At 41.8% G+C, this 20,420-nt stretch overlaps 1 protein-coding gene across 13 annotated transcripts in view; it reads right to left on the bottom strand.

Moving 5' to 3' along the window:
- LOC311182688 (protocadherin alpha-C2) overlaps window positions 1–20,420 on the bottom strand; it is a gene marked incomplete at its 5' end in the record, with an annotated part of 214,278 nt that overhangs the window by 92,545 nt on the left and 101,313 nt on the right. Inside the window, one exon of one of the 13 annotated variants that reach the window (XM_084251684.1) lies at window positions 9,628–12,579. The exons of the other annotated variants lie outside the window; for them this stretch is intronic. Coding sequence (XP_084107810.1) covers window positions 9,628–12,060 — 2,433 coding nt within the window. Of the gene's footprint in view, window positions 1–9,627; window positions 12,580–20,420 lie in introns of those variants that run through there. 13 annotated transcript variants of the gene reach the window in all.

Here is a 20,420-nt window from a genome sequence, read left to right as displayed (position 1 = left end):
TTTTTTTTTTGTTATTGTGTAATAAAATGTATCCTCATTGAGAAAATCTGCAAAGCTCAGTGAACCACCATTTCCCAAACAACTAATAAACCTGACTTTTAAAAAGTGCATAAGGGAGGAATGGATGGTGTTAGCATTTTTACAGTCCATTTATGCAGACTGTTAGTATTCAATTGTTACATTACATGAAAATATCACAAGTGTAGAACTAAAAAAAATGATGCGCTAGTACATACCACCATACAATGAAAAATTTCAAAGGCAGTAACCCTCAGAATTGTGATTCTCACGCACTGTTGGTGGGAAAGCAATCTGGCAGCAAAATTCATTTGGGAAACTGTTAGCAGAATCTATTAAAACAGGACAACGCCTCACAACCAAGCAATTTCTACTACTAGATATTATACCCAACAGAAAGACAAATATATGTGCCTCAAAAGACATGAGGAAAATGATCATAGCATAAATGTTCTTCGTAGCAAAAAATTAACTTGAAAAACATTGGTCAACAGAAAAAATGAGTAAATACAATGTCTTCATACACAGCAATATGCAGCGATGTATCACGCTACGCACAGCAGCCTGAATGTACCTCCACAGAGAGTGGAAGAAGCCACTCTATTGTGTGGCTGCATAATCATACTATATTTTTCTGGTGTCAGAACTCATGATAACAGTTATATTTCAGAAGGTAGTAATTGTTGCCGATCGGGTAGGTTCTTGTGTTCAAGTGATTGAGGAATAATCACCAACACACCGGACTGAAGATTAGCAAGCTCAGGTTTATTGCAAGAGAGACTCCTGACAGCAGGAGGGGGTCCAAGGGAAGAGCTTGTTACTGTTGGGGGTAGGTTTACTTTTATAATCTCTCATGGGGACTTGCCTGTTTCCAGTGCTTTTCCACTACCCCCCTTTGCCTCATTGCCCCACTTTGACACCCAGAGGTGTGAAGCCACCACAAGCTACTGTGTGTCTCTATGTGCCTCTTGTGGTTACCGGCCTCTGCCTGCCAGCTCAGGGATAACAGCCTTTGCCTGTCGGCTTTCTGCTCCCTCAAGCACCCAGCCTCAGTCTGCTATCTTACAACCAGCCCTTGCCAGCCAGCTTGTAGCCAGCTCTTACAGGATTGCTCCCTAGCCAGTTAGTTCTCTACTCCCACATAATGACAGAGGAGGGTTGTGGGGGCTAAGGGGTGCTGGTAATGTCCCACTCTCTTACCTCTGTGGGAGTTATATGATTGACATGTTGACTTCAGATTATTCACCAAGCTGTGTATTTACGATATATGCACTTGTAGGTATATTATACTTCAATTACATGTTTTAAAATCAGGTTCATGTGAAGCAGCTAATACCATGCTTCATGGAAAATTTGTAGCTTTAAAGCCATATGTTAGAAACAACAAAACCTGAATATTAGCAAACGCCACAAGAAGCTAAAAAACAAGCAACAAATTGTATACAAGGGAAATGTGAGAAAGGAGATAAAGAGAAGAAAATTAATGAAATGGAAAGCAAATATACAAGAAAGAGAATCCCAAAGGCCAAAACTTCATCCTTGAAAAGGCTAATATAACCAATAAACTACTTACAAATCAGGTCAGGAAACAGTCAGGTGACAATCAACATGGGGACTGAAAGGAGACTGTCACCACCCATCCTGCAGATTCAGAAAGACTGCAAGAGGACTTGATAAGCAACTTCATGACAAAATATTTGAAGGTTTAGGTGTAATTAACATGTTTCTCAAAAAACAATTTACAGAAATGAAGCAAGAATGTAAAATAGGAGGCATCCCTGGTGGTGCAAGAGGTTAAGCATAGCACTGTGAAGCTGTCCGCAGCCTCTGCAGCACGGGTTCAATCCCAGCCGGCCGGCAAGAATTCCACATGGCGCGGCAGACCTCTCCTGTCTCACCCGCTGCTCCCCTCAGCAGTGTATTTCAGTCAGTCTGCCTGTTCTGTTCCCCACTCTGTCTCTGGTAAATCCTCTCACCCTCCCACGCATCTGGCCTGTACCCCAGTTCTTGTATGCATGAAAAATAAATTAAAAAAAAAATGTAAAATAGGAATAACTCTACCACTAGTTAAGAAATTCGATTTCATGATTTAAAAACCCCAAACACAAAGAAAACTTAAGGCACAGAGTGTCACTAAGGAACTGTACTAAATATTGAATACAAGGGAAATGTGAAAAAGGAGATAAAGAGAAGATTAATAGAATGGAAAGCAAATATATAAGAAAGAGAATCCCCCCAAAAGTATCATCAATCTTAACAAATATGTCCAGAGACTAGAAAAAGGAGAGGAAAAACTGCTTCCAGCTTCTTTAATAGGCACAGCATACCCTCGTGGTAAAAGGACAATGACAAGCCAATCTCAAGTGATGGGTATAGATGAAAAGCCACCATTAAGGTGTTTTGATTGGTTGTTTTTATTTCATGTGAACATCATCTTGAGTCTAAACAAGACAACTATAATCTTCACACAAAGATTTTTTTTAACTTTTTTTGCTTTTTCTATTTTCTATATTTTTACATCATTTTTCATTTTTGCACAATGTATGCTTTTTTAAGATTTATTTTATTTATACAAGAATCGGGGTACAGGCCAGATGCGCAGGAGGGTGAGAGGATTCACCAGAGACAGAACGGGGAACAGAACAGGCAGACTGACTAAATACACTGCTGACGGGAGCAGCAGGCAAGACAGGAGAGGTCTGCTCGCCTTGTGGGTTGCTCGGAGGCTGGCGGGGATAGAACCGGCACTGCAGAGGCTGTGGCACTGTGCTCAACCACCTTGCAGAGGCTGTAACAGCTTCACAGCACTGTGCTCAACCACCTGCGCCACCAGGGAGGCCCCAATGTATGCATTTTCATCTTAGTTATAGTCCCCATACAATTCTCACCCCCCTTGTTTTGATCCTACTCCCCCCGCCCTGGCCCCGCCGTAGTGTGTCTCTGGTTTATAGTTGCTTGTTGGTTTTGATTTTTACTTTATTATACTTAGTCTTTTTCCTGGTCCCTTATTTAGGTTTTCTAAATTCCTGCTATGAGTGAGACCATCTGATATTTTTCTTTTTCTTTCTGGCTGACTACTACCTCACACCATGCACAAAAACCAACTCAAAATGGATTAAAGATCTAGACATAAGACCAAACCATAAAATATATAGAAGGAAATATAGGTGAAACACTACATGACATACACCTCAGTAACATCTTTAAAAACACATCACCCAAAGCAGTGATAGTGAAGGCAAAGATGAACAGCTGGGACTACATCAAATTAAAGAGCTTCTGTTCACACAAAGATTCTTAAGAATGACCATCAAGTGCCCAAATCCAGAATACATTTTTTTAAGATTTACTTTATTTATTTATGCATACAAGAACTGGGGTATACGGGCTCCCCGGTGGCGCAGCGGTTGAGCGCTGGGTTGCGAAGCTGCCCGCAGCCTCTGCAGCGCCAGTTCGATCCCCGGCTGCTCCCCAGCCACCGGGCGAGGGTCCCACATGGCGCGCAGACCTCTCCTGCCACCCGCTGCTCCCCTCAGCAGTGTACTTCGGTCCTTCTGCCTGCTCTGCTCCCTGCTCTGGCTCTGGTGAATTCTCTCACCCTCCTGTGCTTCTGACTGTACCCAGTGCTTGTATAAATAAATAAATCTTAAAAAAAAAAAAAGAACTGGGGTGTAGGGCAGAGGTGTGGGGGTGGGGTGAGAGGATTCACCAGAGACAGAGTGGGGAGCAGAACAGGCAGATGTACTGAAATACACTGCTGAGGGGAGCAGTGGGTGAGACAGGAGAGGTCTGCTGTGCCATGTGGGTCAGCTCCCTGGCTGGGGATCACACTCATGCTGCAGTGGTTGGCAATAGCTTGATAGTGCTGAGACTTTAACGCCTGCACCACCAGGGAGGCCCCAGAACACATTTTTGAGGGTGTCACCGGAACCTGCAGTGAGGACACTAGTGTAGATGGCTAGCAGGGGCTTTGGGAGCCCAGAACTTGGCATGGGATAGATTGTTCTCTTTCTCTGCAAAACAGGGGGGTATGTGATTTCACGTTTGTCCCTAGAGCTAAGACAAGGTCCAAGGAAGGCAGCATGATCTGTGTTTATAGTTTGAGGAAGAAAATTATTATCCTTATTTTTTTCTTTTTCATAAATGTAGTGTGAAAAAGACATGTCAGTTATTTATATCCTGAGCCATTCTCTTATCTCATTCATTATGATTGGGAACAAAATGAGTTATCATTTAGTTTATTATTTAGTTCTGTTTTTAAGAATAATCTTTACCATCAAATTCCTTACTTCCCATAACACTTTAGTCAGAATCTTAGACCGTGATCCATATTCATTTGATGTTCTGCCAAATGCTAATTATTTCTGATATTCACATTGTACGCACTGGAGCAGTGTAAAAACCTTTTAGCCATTTAGGCCACCTTCATCTAAACCCAGCTAAGTGTATACAGGCTCTGGAATATTGCTGTTTGCCTCTAACTGCAAATATTGAAGCTAACAAAAATCAATAGCTCATTAGCATTATCAGACATGTCAAAACTTTTCAGTTCATGCATTTCCCAGACCTTGTTTTTCCCTTCTGACCACTCAAGTTATGGAGTTTATGGAGTTTGTTGTTTGTTTGGTTGGTTGGTTGGTTTTTTGGCTTTTTACTAGTTTGTGGTTTCTGTACAATACAACAAATATTATTATACTATCAACATGGTATTTTTAAAATCTGAATATATTTCATATCCACAAGGCTTCCCTAGTTATGGCACTCCAAAGCCTTTCAGTGTAATTAATCAAACAAGCTTCATAGTCAAAACAGATCTAAGGAAACTTCTAATTAATCTGTGGGAAAGTCTATTTATAGAAAACAGTAAATAAAAACTCTTAAAATGTCAAAAGCATTCTAGAACTTTGTCATCAAAGTACACTGAAAAGGGAAAATATCCTCTACCCTACATATTCTGGAGAAAAAAAAAAGGCTTTAATTCCAGAAGAACTATACACTCACATTGGTAAGTTAGAGTATAATTTTTCATGTGGAATATTTAATAAAGTCAGTCATAACTAAGTAATGCGTTTTGCTACATTAATATTTATTATCTTAATAACTAAGTCATGCATTTTGCTACATTAATATTTATTATCTTAAAAATTGTGAATGCAACTAATTTTATTTAATTTTTTGCAACTAATTTTAAATGGCAAGTAGAAATTTACATCTCAGAGGTAACACCTTGGATGTCAATATAAAAAATTAAATTGCCTATCAGGAATATTAACAGGAAAAGCTAGATAAGACACATATCTACTGGTTGCACAGTAGATCCATTTTGTTTAAATCTGTTAAATAATATCAATAGGAGAGATACAGATTAAAATGTTTTCCTGATTTTCTTAAACTGATAGATTTGTTAAAACTGTAAATTAAACTGAGAAGAGCTTAGAATGTGAGCAAAATCTAAGCACATATGCATCAATGTGATTATGTGTGACTCAGTCACACTTAAAATTATTATGAGGACCTCCCTGATGGCTCAGGGGATAAAGACACAGCGCTATCAAGCTATCGGCAGCCACTGTAGCATGAGTTCAATCCCTGACCAGGAAGCTAACTCACACAGCACAGCAGACCTCTCCTGTCTTGCCCACTGCTGCCCTCAGCAGTGTATTTCAGTAGCTCGGCCTGTTCTTCCCACCCTGTCTCTTGTATGCATAAAAAAATAAATCTTTTAAAAAATATTATGAAATTGCATACCTTTCAAAGGATTTTTGTTTTATAAAATTCAAGTAATCAGTATTTTATTTCTAGAATTCTGTGGGTGTCTTTAAGGCATTCAATTAACACTATGATATGCATTCTTTCCTAAAGAATTAAGATTGGTTCAGTATGAAATCACATAGGAAGAAATAGTAAATGCCTGTACCAACTACATAAACACTTTAAAAGTAAAATATCAACAAAGATGATAAAAGATTGTTAAATTGAATGAATGGAATGGTACAATATTCCCTGCATGTATAAACAGTATACCTCTGGGACTGTATCTCTCATATAAGTTAAAAAAATTCTCTGTTATTATCTATATTTTCCTTTTAAATAGCTAGCTTTCCTTTAAATTCCAGGTCCACTGGTCTTCTTATCACTTACTTATATTTTCTTTTTCCTCTAGTCAAAATGTGTTTCTCAATCAAGGGCTGGCTTCCCAACTTCACAGGCACTAATGATATTCTCATCTCTCTCTGTTACAGAAAGCCATCAAGTAAGAAACAAACGGTGAACTTTTTTGATAGAAAAAGCAAGTGTCTTGATACCAGAAATACTAACATGATAGTATACCAATTTTCTCCCTTAAAACTGCATTTTAATTTGTGTTCTCTATAAATTTCACAATAATGACATGGAACTGGAACTCATATTTAGCCACAGGTTTTTCGTGCTAGCGATAGGATCAGGAATCCTCCATTGTGTTGATTCATTATGAGGAAGAAAATAATCTCTGAAATATATTTGAAAGTGACTTTAAATTGTTAGCTATCTAAACATGTAAAGCAGAAAAGGTAAGTTAATGTTTTTCCCTCTCTTGACAATCGTTACCATCCAATTCACACATTCACAAATGTATTTATTCATTCATTCAGCAAAAATTTACTAATCGAATCTGCATTCTATCATATCGTGTGGGAATATTAATTATGCAAAATAATCATGGATGCAAGTCTATTTTAGTCACAATTAAAATCATTTTTTGAAGAATAACTTATAACCCACTATTATCTGGAATAGTAAAATAAGGGCTCTATATTCCCTTCCCAAATATTTGTACCTCTCCTTCCTTTGTATCCATAATCTCTGTGAGAAGTCAGAAAGGAATATAATAAACTTGCTGGAAAACGTCACTTCACTATGGTTATAGTGAAGTATTACAAGAATTTAACTTTTAGGGCCTCCCTTGGTGGCGCAGTGGTTGAGCACTGGTCTGTGAAGCTGCCCACAGCCTCTGCAGTGCCAGTTGGATCCACCGGTTCCATCCCTGCCCGGCTGGCAAGGGTCCCACATGGTGCGCAGACCTCTCCTGCTGTGCCCACTGCTCACCCTCCTGCGCTTCTGACTGTACCCAGTGCTTGTATAAATAAACAAATCTTTTAAAAAAAAAGAACTTAACTTTTATGAGTGGCATTACTCTCAAATATGGTTATTTACTTATTTCTAAGTATACTGACTTCTAAAACAATAAAACAAGCCGAATGGAATTTAAATGGTAGTGCACCTGTAAGCACATAAATGTTTCTGACATAATAATTAGCTCATCTTTCTTTTTTGTGAAATACCTCAATTAAAACACAAAATTAAGAGTTGTCAAGTCCTACATCAAATTAAAGAGCTTCTGCACAGCAAAAGAGACAATAACCAAAACAAAGAGAAACCCCACCGACAGGGAGAAAATTTTCGCACACAACACTAATAATAAAGAACTAATCACAAAAATCTACAAAGAGCTGATGAGACTCAACAAAAACAAAGAAAATAATCCAGTCAAAAAATGGGCAGAAGAGCTAAAAAGAAACTTCTCCAAAGAAATGCAAATGGCCAACAGGCATATGAAAATTGTTCAACATCACTTGTAATCAGGGAAATGCAAATCAAAACTACAATGAGATACCATCTTACACCAGTGAGAATGGCACATATTAAAAAAACTAGTAACAACAAATGTTGGCGAGGTTGTGGAGAAAAAGGAACTCTCCTGCACTGCTGATGGGAGTGCAAACTGGTCCAACCACTATGGAGAGCTGTGTGGAGATTTCTTGATCTACTAAACATAGAGCTTCCATATGATCCAGCAATTCCACTCCTAGGTATTTACCCAAATGACACAGAAACATTAATTCCAAAGGGCAACTGCACCCCTACGTTTATAGCAGCACTACTTACAATAGCTAAGCTTTGGAAACAACCAAAATGCCCAAAAATGGATGACTGGATCAAGAATATGTGGTATACATACACAATGGAATATTACTCAGCAATCAAAAAAAAAAACACATGCAGTTTGCAGCAACATGGATGGAGCTAGAAGGGATCATGCTCAGCGAAATAAGTCAGAAAGAAAAAGAAAAATACCGGATGGTCTCACTCATAGCAGAATTTAGAAAACCTAAATAAGGGACCAGGAAAAAGACTAATTAATACAAAGTAAAAATCAAAATCAACAAGCAACTACAAACCAGAGACATACTACAGGGGGGCAGGGGGTGGGGGAGAGGAAGGACTAGGGTCAAAATAACGGGGGGTGCAATTGTATGGGGAATATAACCAAAATGAAAATGCATACATTGTGCAAAATGAAAAATGATGTAAGAATTATATAAAATTAAATTAAATTTAAAAAAAGAGTTGTCAAGTCCTACACCCATAGTGTCACTTTCTTTCTATCAGTGCAAATAGGTATTCTCAGATGTGTTTATCATTTCTATGCACTTACAAATACTGAAGCTATCAGCTATGTCTTGGAGTGACATTCCCAAAAAAGACCATTTTGTCAAAATGGTATTCATGCATAGTACAGCCTAGCAGATAGGCTCTAGTTAACTAAATGGTATGTAATTCAAGATTGCATTCAAATGCCACCACAAAGCCTCCTCTGACTACCTGTTTCCTGCCCAAACATTCTCTTACGTTCTCTTTCTCCCTCCTTTGAATATTCACTGCAATTTATTTTTGTATTTTTTAAGTTATCATAGTTTCCAGTCATCTATTTTAAGGGTATGAGTAAATGTCTCATCGCCCATGATATGAAGCTTATGTTATGTAAAACTCATCAGCAAGCAACTATAAACCAGAGACACACTGGGGGGTGGGGGGTGGATTAGGGTCAAAATAGGGGTTGAGAATTGTATGGGGAATATAACCAAGATGAAAATGTGAGCCTCCCCTGGTGGCGCAGCGGTTGAGCGCTGGGTTGTGAGGCTGCCTGCAGCCTCTGCAGCGCCAGTTTGAACCCCGGCCACCAGCGAGGGTCCAACAACAACAACAAAAATTTTTATTTAATTAAAAAATTTAAAAGATATGAAAATGCATACATTCTGCAAAAATGAAAAATGTTGTAAAAATATATAAAAGAAAAAATCAATAAAAAAGAAAAAAGAAAAAAACTTCTCGTATTTTTCATTCCCACTTAAGGTATCAGAATTCGTTGCTCAGAATAATTTTCTGAATGAAGACATATTTGCTATGTCACTCCCTAAGGAAATACCTAACAGGAATTGTTTAAAGATATCTCAGGTCACTTATCACATGTACTTATCACAGAAACTTTGGCTCTTTATTATGTTTAATTTTAGACATTTGCACTGTATTATTTTTATTGTTCTTTAATACATTTGGGTTTCTGACCTTGTTTCCCAAATATCCATAAGTTCTTTGAGGCCAAGAATAGTCTTCTAGTACTTTTCATTCCCAGAATTCTTAGCACAGGAGCCACTAAGTAGGAGTATTCAGTTCAACAGATTAACATCGCCAGAGGTTCATCTAAGGGATAAAACTTAGATGAGAGGTTCATCTAAGCTACCAGCCCTCTCCTGATCAAGGGAATCAAACCCAATGAAATGAGCTTACCATGGCAATGACGTGTGTGTGCTGCCCTTTGCCATTCCAAATCTGAATACAGGATACAGGCAAATTCAGTCCTACCCCAGTGGTCAGATTTCTCAGGTCAGCAGCAGTGTATTCCCCTCGCAACAGCAAACTGTTATTATCAGAGCCAAGTCCCAGAGATGCCCGATAGAGATAGGTCTGGGAAAGTCTCTCAACTGTAGTGACATCTATTGTGGCTGATGTCATGCAAGGATTTGCAGTCACCTTCCTTCTACACCGCAGATCCTCTGGAGGGTGACAGCAGCTCTGAGAGCAACAACCTGGGCTCTGGATCAACTTGATACACGCAAAGAAAAATAAGCATCCCAGAAATAAAACAGAAATACAGATCAGGGCAGTAAGTAAATACAGGTTCTGGGAGGAGAGGTGTCCTCCTGTTTCCCATGCATCTTCAAAGTCTGGAAGGACCTGCGGGGCAGAGTCACTCAGCAGCACACCCAGTGTGACAGAAGAGGAAAGTGGTGGGTCTCCGCGGTCCTGGACCACTACCACCACTCTCTGTTTAACTGCATCTGTGGACAAAACTAATCTAGCAGTGCAGAGCTCTCCCATATGGGCTGAAATTCTGAACAGGCTGGAGTCAGATGCCTGAGAGATGTGGTAGGAGAGCCAAGCATTAGAGCCACTGTCTGCATCCTCTGCTACCACTTTTGTGACCAAGTGTCCAGTTCTGGCAGAACGAGGCACCATTTCCACTGGGACAGCGCCATTTCTGGGCAAGGGAAACAAGATGACTGGAGCATTGTCGTTTCTATCTACTATGAACAAGTTCACGGTCACAATTGCACTTCTTGGGGGAAGGCCACCATCGCGGGCTTCCACTTGGAAATGAAAGCCCCTGAGCCGCTCAAAGTCAAAGGAAGTTTTGGCAGTGATAGTCCCGCTGGATGACTCCACCCCCACCAAGCTGGAGGGCGCCACCCCTTCAGAGATACCATCCAGCAGCTCATAGAAGACAAGGCCGTTCTTCCCCAGGTCCGGGTCCTGGGCAAACACTTGGCCTAAAGAGGCGCCAGGGCCGTTGTTTTCAGCCACAAAAAATTCCTGTTGCGGTTGGGAAAAGCTTGGTGTATTGTCATTGACATCAGCGATTGCCACAGTCAGGGTCCTGCGGGTACTAAGAGGGGGTGAGCCACCATCGGAGGCCGTGATGGACACCTGGTAGGCGCTCACCTGCTCCCGGTCCAATGGGCCGTCCGTAAGCAAGCTGTAGTAGTTGTCAAAGGAAGCCTTCAGCTTAAAAGGGCCTCCGCTGGACAAGCTACAAATGACCTGACCATTGGGACCCAGGTCTTCATCCCTTACACTAAGGAAAGCAATCACGGTGCCAGGAGCGGCGTCCTCAGAAACTGGACTGGAAGGAGTCATGAAGATGACCTCGGGGGCATGATCGTTCACATCGGTCACTTCCACCAGGAGTTTGGCGGTGCTAGCTAGACCAAAGGCTCCTTCGTCCCTGGCTTCGATATATGCCTCCAACAGCGTTTCAGGTGGGCCCAGGGAAGCTGCCACTTGCACCGCCCCACTTCTAGGATGCACGTGAAAGTGGCGTCGCAGCTCTGCTCGCGTGCTGTTGCTTAAGGAGTACCGGATTTCCCCGTTGGGGCCTTCATCCGGGTCAGAGGCCTGAACTCGGAACAACACGGTACCGTTGGGTGCGGTCTCTGGCACCTTGGTGCGGTATACTGTGTGCTCAAATACAGGCGCGTTATCATTGGTGTCCACCACGATGATGGTGACTTGCGTGTCCCCGGAGCGCGCCGGCCGCCCTCGATCCCAGGCCGTAAGCACTAACTGGTGGGTGGCTCGCTCCTCGCGATCCAGCGCTTTCTCCAATACCAACTCCGGGTATTCGCTGCCGTCGACCCGCGACCCCATGTCTAGGCGAAAGTGCTGGCTGGGGCTCAGGCGGTAGCTTAGCACCCCGTTGCTTCCCTCGTCGGCATCTTGGGCATTCGGGAGAGTAAAACGGGCCCCTGGCATCAAGAACTCGGGGATATACAGCTGCACATCGCTGCCAGGGAAGAGAGGTGAGTTGTCGTTGGTGTCCCGGACGTGGATGCGCAGCTTGTGCAGCTCCAGCGGGTCCTGGAGCACCAGCTCATAGGTCAAGATGCAGGTAGCTCTGGCCCCGCACAGCAGCTCCCGGTCCGCCGGCTCCTGGACCACCAAGCTACCGCTGGCCAGGTCCACCCCAAAGTAGGGCTCGCTGTGACTGGAAAGGAAGCGAAAGTTGCGCAAGGACAGAGCAACTGCTGACAGCTTCAAGTCCGCGGCCACGTTGCCCACGGCTACGCCCCGCCGGGTTTCCTCCAACACCGAGTATTCGAGCTGCCCGGCGGCAGAGCCACAAGACACCCACAAACATAGTACCGCCACCCCCCAGCCCACCATCCTCCCTCTCGGCGTCCTCACTCCACCAGCGGCGACCCGGGATCATGCTCCGGATCACCGGAGAGCACCAGCCGCGGTAGAGAGCAGGCGGCGGGTGGCCGCGGCGCAGGCTGGGGGCGCAGACACCGCCGGCGTCCAGCTTCTCCAAAGCCGGAGCTGCCCGGCGCGGGCCGGCCGGGAGCCCGGCTCACAAACTGGGGGCTCAGCTGCCGTCTGGGAGAGCCGAGCCGGCTGGGTGCGGAGGAGCACAGCGCCGCCTAGGGGTGCAGAGGGAGGTGAGCCGCACGCGCGGCGGAGGCGCGGCCTCCCCAGCAGCCGGCATCGCGCCCCCCACCCGGCTGCGCGCGGGGCGGAGCGAGGAAGCCGCGGGAGAGGCGGTCGCAACTTCCCAGAAACCGCATTTCTTAGGACAACGCCCCGCGACCTCCCGGTTTAACCTCCACAGCCTTTGAAGACTGTAGCTGGGGCTGAGCTCTCTGGGGTCCCCTGGCCAATGTTAAGAACTTGGAGTCCGAACGCTCGGACCCACTGACCAGCTACTGTGCGCGCGCAAGAGAAAGCTCGGGGGCAGGCAGTGAGGCGCGGCCCGGCTATCGCGAACGACCACGCCTTCTAGGCTTAAGGAAACAGGAGCCGCAGACCAAGTGCTAGGGGACCTCGGTGGGTTGCCAGCCTGTCCGGGGAGGGAAAGTCTCTCCTGCACCTCCTTCTATAACAGCAGGTGCCAAGATTTTAGTACAGGTGACCAACGACGGGCAAACTAGAAGTCCCACGGAACTCTCGCTTTTCAAGGTGCCAAAATGGTTGAGTGCAACGCTTACGGCTCTATAGAGACGTTCGCTTTTTGCGAATCAGCAATCTCCCTGTCCCGGAGGCCCTGCTGAGAGTGATTCGCAGTCGGCTTTTGCTGCTCTGCGTGACAGAGGCTGTTAGGAGCCTGCCGATATCAAGCACCAGAAACTCAGAAAGGTTGGCAGCTCGCCCCAAAACGGGACGGGCAGAAAAGTGGAGGGGAAAGCACGGACTCACTGAGATACTCTGCAGGACGACCAGAAAACTACTCTGTAAATTTACCTTTCGTGAATAGATAGAAGACAGCAATGAGGAAGAGTAAGAACAGACTGATGCCCATACTTTCTCCAAATCCGTTTTTAAGCCGGTCTTCTGCACGGCAATCAGGACAGTTCTATCAAAAACACCTCTGAACAACAAGAAATACCTCCACATTCCACCTAGCACCCGACAACCAGTGGCACTCCCTGAGAGAGAGGGGAACTGAAAAAAAGTGTGACTAGAATCTCTGTTAAACACTAAATTGCTCACTAAAACCTCCCTTTAAAGACAGTTGTACAGTGTCCAAAACTCCACGAACCAAAATTTGAAAGACAAAAACTCAATACTGCTCGAGAATGGAAACTTTCAGGGCATTACGTTTTGGCCAGATATTATTAAAGCTGACTGCTGGACACATGCGCTCAACTTGATGTTTGAGTATTTCTAAAATAATGTTTAATTGCTGATTAAAATGAAGTTGGGGGTAATAGCATTCTGGTCATAAAACTAAAAGTGGAATTGGTAATGTCAGTGTGCTACTAAAAACCAGTAACCTTCCAGACACATCACAAGCCCGTACCTGGTCTCTTCTAGGGGCAGGCTGTAATATAAGGCTAACTAAATAGTAAAGACCTCTTTCCTTCTGAAGCAAGGAGCCAAAAGATCTTTCACATTAAGTGTCAGATAAGAGGAATCATGTCAGCCCCTAGGTTAGGTAGAATAAGTGTAGCCATCACCCGGTCTCTTCATTACGATGTGAAATAACCCATAAAATTAAATTTATTACATTTATTCTTCACTAAGTTTCAGAACCAAAACTAGGTATCTACTTTACAACCAGAGACTGGGATTCACATTTTCTTATTTCAATTTAATGCTGCTAACCAAGCTGTTTGGCAGTGGATATAGTTTTCACTTTTCTACTTGCAGCAGACAAAATACATCTGGAGAGATGTACTCATTTTTTAGAAGATTCCCTGACTTTTATACCTGCAATGAACCTTCCAGGAATTCTCAGCAGTATCTAGGAGGACAGTGTGGGTGGGAGTAGACCACGAAGTTATGAGAAGCAAAAACATACTGAGAATTAGCATAGAAAATCTTGATTAACAACTCTTTCCAATACACAGTTCTCAGACTTTTGGATTTTTTTTTTTCATTCTCCTATTTAACTAACACTGATGTCTATTTTTAAAGGATTAACCTGTGTCAAAACTAAGTGGATGGCACTCACCTTCTTGGATTCATCCCACTTATATGCCTATCTCGAGACCTAACATTGCATTCTTACTCAAACTGGGATTTGGGGGAAAGCAATATTTAGGAAAGATCTGGAATATTCGGGTATCCCATATAAGAAGAAGGGTCTAGAGTTGTGCCTTTTGTATAAAGTGAACATTAAAATCATTAACAAAACTATTTAGCAGAACCTTGTTTATCATTTTATGGCATTTCCCCATAGTTTCTCCTAATTCAGGCATTTCAAGCTTATAATTAAAGGTGAGGACTTTAAGTAGACTCTATGCAAAATACACTGTCTTGATTTTTGCTTGGTCTCTATTGCCAAGAGTATCACTATAAAGCTCTCCCACCAAACTTGGTGTTAAGTTGTAAATTTAAATGATTTCTAACCATCAAGCATAAACTGCTATTAAGAGATCTGGAAGTCAAACAAGAAAACAGTAAATCTGACACCCACCAAAGAGTTTGTCAGCAAAAGGATAATTACTTTAAACAAGATTTTCTTAGTGCATAGGACTATTTCCTGGTAATATAAGATGCACTTATGGAAACTAAATTACAAGACAAGACTTCATAATCATATAAGTCAATTTCCTTCTGTTAAATAGCTTAATGAAGTGTCCAAACAAAACTAATAAAGTGTGAGTTCTTTGAGGGCAGAGTTAGGTATATCACTCAATTTTGTTTCTTGACTTTTTAAGTAAGCTCTAAGCACATAAATTAAGTGTCTAAGAGCACTCTGGGTGCATAAAATCTACTTATTTTTTTTTAAGTCGAATCCTTTACCAGTAACACATTACAGAATTTCTTTCTCAAGTTTCTGTTACCAAGGAACTTTTTCTCCCTTACATAATACTATATTAACTACCTTGAAACTTTATTCATGAATAGTCATTCTAATTAACTTTATGCAATTTACTACTTTTTGAATTTATGTACTAATGTTTCTAAAATTACCTCTTTAAAAGTCTTTTTCTATTCCACCTTCAAAATGTAGCCCTCAGAACTTACACTTGTCACTGGGTCTAGGTTGGTCAATCATTAGCTCCAAGAAGAGTCTAGCTCTCTATTCCAAATACCACGTATCAAATAATAGCATCTAAAATTGCATCTGAGACTCAACAAAAACAAAGTAAATAACCCGGTCAAAAAATGGGCAGAAGAGCTAAAAAGAAACTTCTCCAAAGAAGAAAGGCAAATGGCCAACAGGCAAAGAAAAAATGTTCAACATCACTTGTAATCAGGGAAATACAAATCTAAACTACAATGAGATACCATCTTACACCAGTGAGAATGGCACATGTTTAAAAAAAAAAAACTAGCAACAACAAATGCTGGCGAGGATGTGGAGAAAAAGGAACTCTCCTACACTGCTGGTGGGAGTGCAAACTGGTCCAACCACTATGGAAAGCTGTGCGGAGGTTCCTCAATCTGCTAAAAACGGAGCTTCCATATGATCCAGCAATTCCACTCCTAGGTATCTGCCCAAAAGACACAAAAACATTAATTCAAAAGGACACCTGCACCCCTATTTATTGCAGCACTATTTACAATAGGTAAGCTATGGAAACAACCCAAATGCCCAAAAATAGATGACTGGATCGAGAAGAAGTGGCACATATACACAATAGAATATTACACAGCAATCAAAAAAGAGAAACTCATGCCATTTGCAGCAACATGGATGGGGCTGGAAGGGATCATGCTCAGTGAAATAAGCAGAAAGAAAAAGAAAAATACCGATGGTCTCACTTCTAGAGGAATGTAGAAGACCCATATAAGGGATTAGGAATAAAACTAATTATAATAAAGTAAAAATCAAAATCAACAGGCAACCATAAACCAGAGACATACTATAGGGGGTGAGAAGGGAACAGTATCAAAACAAGGGTGGTGGGAATTGTATGGGGACTATAACCAAGATGAAAATGCATACATTGTACAAAAATGAAAAAGATATAAAAATATATAAAATAAAAAATAATAAAATAAATAAAATAAAATTGCATTTGATCTTTTTTTTTAATAGAGGCATTTTATTTATTTATTTGTTTGTTTGTTTTGTTTATACAAGCACTGGGTACAGTCAGAAGTGCGGGAGGGTGAGAGAATTCACCAGAGCCAGAGCGGGGAGCAGAGCAGGCAGAAGGACCAAAGTACACTGCTGAGGGGAGCAGCGGGCGGCAGGAGAGGTCTGCGCGCCATGCGGGACCCTCCTCCGGTGGCCGGGGAGCAGCCGGGGATCAAACCGGCCATGGGCAGCTTCACAACCCAGCGCTCAACCGCTGCGCCACTGGGGAGGCCCGCATCTGATCTTTTAACAGCTGTGCCACAAACTTTTTCCATGATGGATTAAAAACTAAAATATATGCCCTTTTTTGTAAAGGCTATTAAGCCACCCATCAAGAAGTCCTAGACTCTTTTCTTACTTTTTCTTTTTACTCAAATTTGCTGAAAGTCATTACGATAAGAGGTAGCCTATCAGGTTCCATCACATAATATTGTTCATTTACATTTAAATTTCATGTACAATATATTTGGTGAGCAGTCACACTAAATCTTCCCCTGAGGTACAAATAAAATAAAAATTTTCACAGAGTGACTGACAAGGCAGGTCAGCAACCACACTACTGAGATCAGTCTACTAGATGGTGCCTGCACTGAAATAAAAATCAGATGAAGCAACTATCAAGATCCTCTAAAAATGATTCTACATAAGTCTCCTATTATATTATAGATTCAAAAATGCTAAATAAAATATTACCAGATTATAATAGATGCTTAAAAGAAATTTGATAACAATTTGCCAGCTATCACCAAACAATGCTATGCATGTAAACAGTAAAACAATAGAATTATTTCCATGAAAATCATGAGCATAAAGAACATTCATCATATCATAGTTATTATTCAATACTGATTTGGATATTCTGGACAACACAAAATAAGGAAATGTGTGTGTGTTTTAGAAAGGTGGATGAAATACACTGTTGGATGACATTTACAGATAATGTCATTTTCTATTCATAAAATTCCAGATAATTAAAGAAAAAATAATTAGAACTAAAAATTCAATGAGATGATATTTTAAAACTTTAAAAAATAAAAGCCATAGCTTTCCTACATACCTGTGATAATTAGACCAAGGTAGAATATCTACCAATTATGGATATATTTAAATGGACATTTTAAGGTCTCTTCTCCCTCATGGGATCTGCCAAAAACAACAAAAAGGACAGCTGACAAAAAATAAAAGTGTATCTTTGATGAAGTTCTACAAAACATTTGAATCTCAGTCATAATATATATAAAGATAAGCTACCAAGTACCATGAAAATTGGACCAAGATGCAAGAGATTACTAAGTGAAAATTCCTGCCAATGCAGACCTTGAGAACAGGTAATAGTTTGGAGTGTCCCGGAATAATGGTTCGGAGGAGCAAAATCTTTGTTTGGAACAAAAATATCTATATACATAGGCTGGATCGGGCTGAACTGTCTTGTCCTATTTCTTAACACAAATTAGGTGAGAAGACAGGATTGAATGTGAGAGTGAGCAGACACACATTTATTCCAAGAGTGAAACTAAGGGAGGTGATAATGTGGAGAGAAAATTCTGGATAAGTTGCTCAGCAGCTGCCAATTCTCAACAATTGGAAATACATAAACACTAAGGTACAGACTAGCCACTCTGTCAGATAGTAAATTAAAAAAATGTTCACTTAATCCTGAGCACTCTTGGCCCATCTACCTGCATTTTCCACCTGCAGACAGTCAGCCCTAAAGTGACTGTCCTCAAAGGTAATTAGTAACCAAGAAAGAGTCCATGTTGGACCTACAGAATTATTACAAGAAACAAAACATGGGGCCTCCCCGGTGGCGCAGCGGTTGAGTGCTGGGTTGTGAAGCTGCGCTCCCAGGCCACCAGAGGAAGGTCCCACATAGCGCGCAGACCTCTCCTGCCGCCCGCTGCTCCCCTCAGCAGTGGACTTCGGTCCTTCTGCCTGCTCTGCTCCCCGCTCTGACTCTGGTGAATTCTCTCACCCCCCTGTGCTTCTGACTGTACCCAGTGCTTATATAAATAAATAAATAATAAATAATAAATAAATAAATCTTAAAAAAAAGAAACAAAACATAAAAATAAACATGAAAAATTATAAACAAGAATACACACCTGAAAATGTTTACTATCAAGCAGGTAAAGTTTTTGACTATAGGTGTCTACTCAAAAGATTCATGAAACAAATATTAGAGGGTCTAAGAGAATTAAGAACTCAAAAGTGTCACATAATTTTACAGAGAAAAATGAAAAGGTCATAGAAGACTATGAAAAGCCTTCTTTTCACAGTACAAGCATTTCATAGTATGAACATAGAAGACTATGAAAAGTAGCCCCAAAAAATCACACAGAAATTAAAGTCACAATGGAAACAGTAAAAAGGAAAACAGGGCCCTGCTTGGGAATCCATTCAGATCAAGAAGTCAAGGGGAGGGCCTCCCCGGTGGCGCAGCGGTTGAGCGCTGGGTTGTGAAGCTGCCCGCAGCCTCTGCAGCGCCAGTTCGATCCCCAGCTGCTCCCCGGCCACCCGAGGAGGGTCCCACATGGCGCGCAGACCTCTCCTGCCGCCCGCTGCTCCCCTCAGCAGTGTACTTCGGTTCTTCTGCCTGCTCTGCTCCCCGCTCTGGCTCTGGTGAACTCTCTCACCCTCCCGCGCTTCTGACTGTACCCAGTGCATGTATAAACAAAACAAACAGACAAATAAATAAAATAAATAAAACATGCCTCTGTAAAAAAAAAAAAAAAAAAAAAAGAAGTCAAGGGGAAAAAAATGAGAAAAACAAAAAATGGAAAAGAACCATAGGGAAAATCAAAGGGACAGCTTTGGAACACAGGGAAAAAGATGTCTAACATATTCCTAGAGAGACATTTTTAAAGGGGTTAAATACATGAAAAGGAAAAAAAAGACATTCAAGAACAATTTTTAAGCAAGTCTCCGATTTCCACTTGCAGAAATGAAGTCTAGTTTGTTGTAGCCAGTGGCCAGCAAGGGCAACAGGTGGGCATGGGAGGGGTTTTCCTAGTCAGATGTACAGGGCAGCATTACCAAATAACATATTTTTTTTTCTTTAGCTAGGGTATATATGCAGACTTTCAGTTTCAACGCCAACATATAAAGAGCTTGGAATTTGTCACTCCTGCCCTTACAACAACAAAAATCCTGGACGAATGACTTTTCTTGAGCCCAACAGAGAACTAGGTCTGCAGGGAAAACCTCCATTCTGAAATCTGGAGAGAAAAGGCAAATCCAGAGTCACAGCCAAGACCTGCTTATACAGAGCACAAGCCACTAGACTAGTAATTTTGACACACTGTTTGAGGCTGACTTGAGTCTATCTTGAGAGTGAGAAACTCCTGCAGGTCACAGCCTTGACCACCCCTCCACCCACTTTGTGGATTTCACCTTCAAGAATCCCACCATGTGGGTAGCTCCCTGGCCAGGAATCGAACTCGTGCTGCAGTGGCTGCGGATAGCTTCATAGGTTGCATCTTAACCCTTGAGCCACCAGGAAGGCCCCAGATTGTGATTTAAATCCACAAGAACAAACCAAAAGTGCTAAATAAGAAACATTATAAATGCTTTTGCATTTCTCTCATCACCTTGAAAGACTTAACAAAATTATACAAAAAAATAAAATTATAAAAAGCAATAATTATATCATTGTATTGTTTGTAATGTATGTAAATGTGTGTTGGTTTCCTGCAGGTTTCCTATAAAAAAAAATCACATACTAAGTGGCATAAGACACAGTTTTCTCACAGTTCTGGAGGGGAAAGAGTCAAACTCAATCTATTTGTGGGCTATATTCTCTCGCGTTCTAGTGGGGCTTCCACTCCTTGCCTTGTCAAGCTTCCGGTGGCTTCCTTACCCCAGCCCCGACCCTATCTTCACAGGGCCTTCTTTTCTATGTTAGTGTCATCTCATCTATCTCCTATAAAAACACTTGTCACTGGGTTCAGAGCCCACCTGGAAATTTCAGGATGAACTGATCTCAACATCCTTAATT

The sequence above is a fragment of the Talpa europaea genome (assembly GCF_964194135.1).
Source record: "Talpa europaea genome assembly, chromosome: 13".
Lineage (NCBI taxonomy): Eukaryota > Metazoa > Chordata > Mammalia > Eulipotyphla > Talpidae > Talpa > Talpa europaea.
The sequence above is the reverse complement of the archived record's forward strand: the minus strand, read 5'-3'. Positions and strand labels throughout refer to the sequence as shown.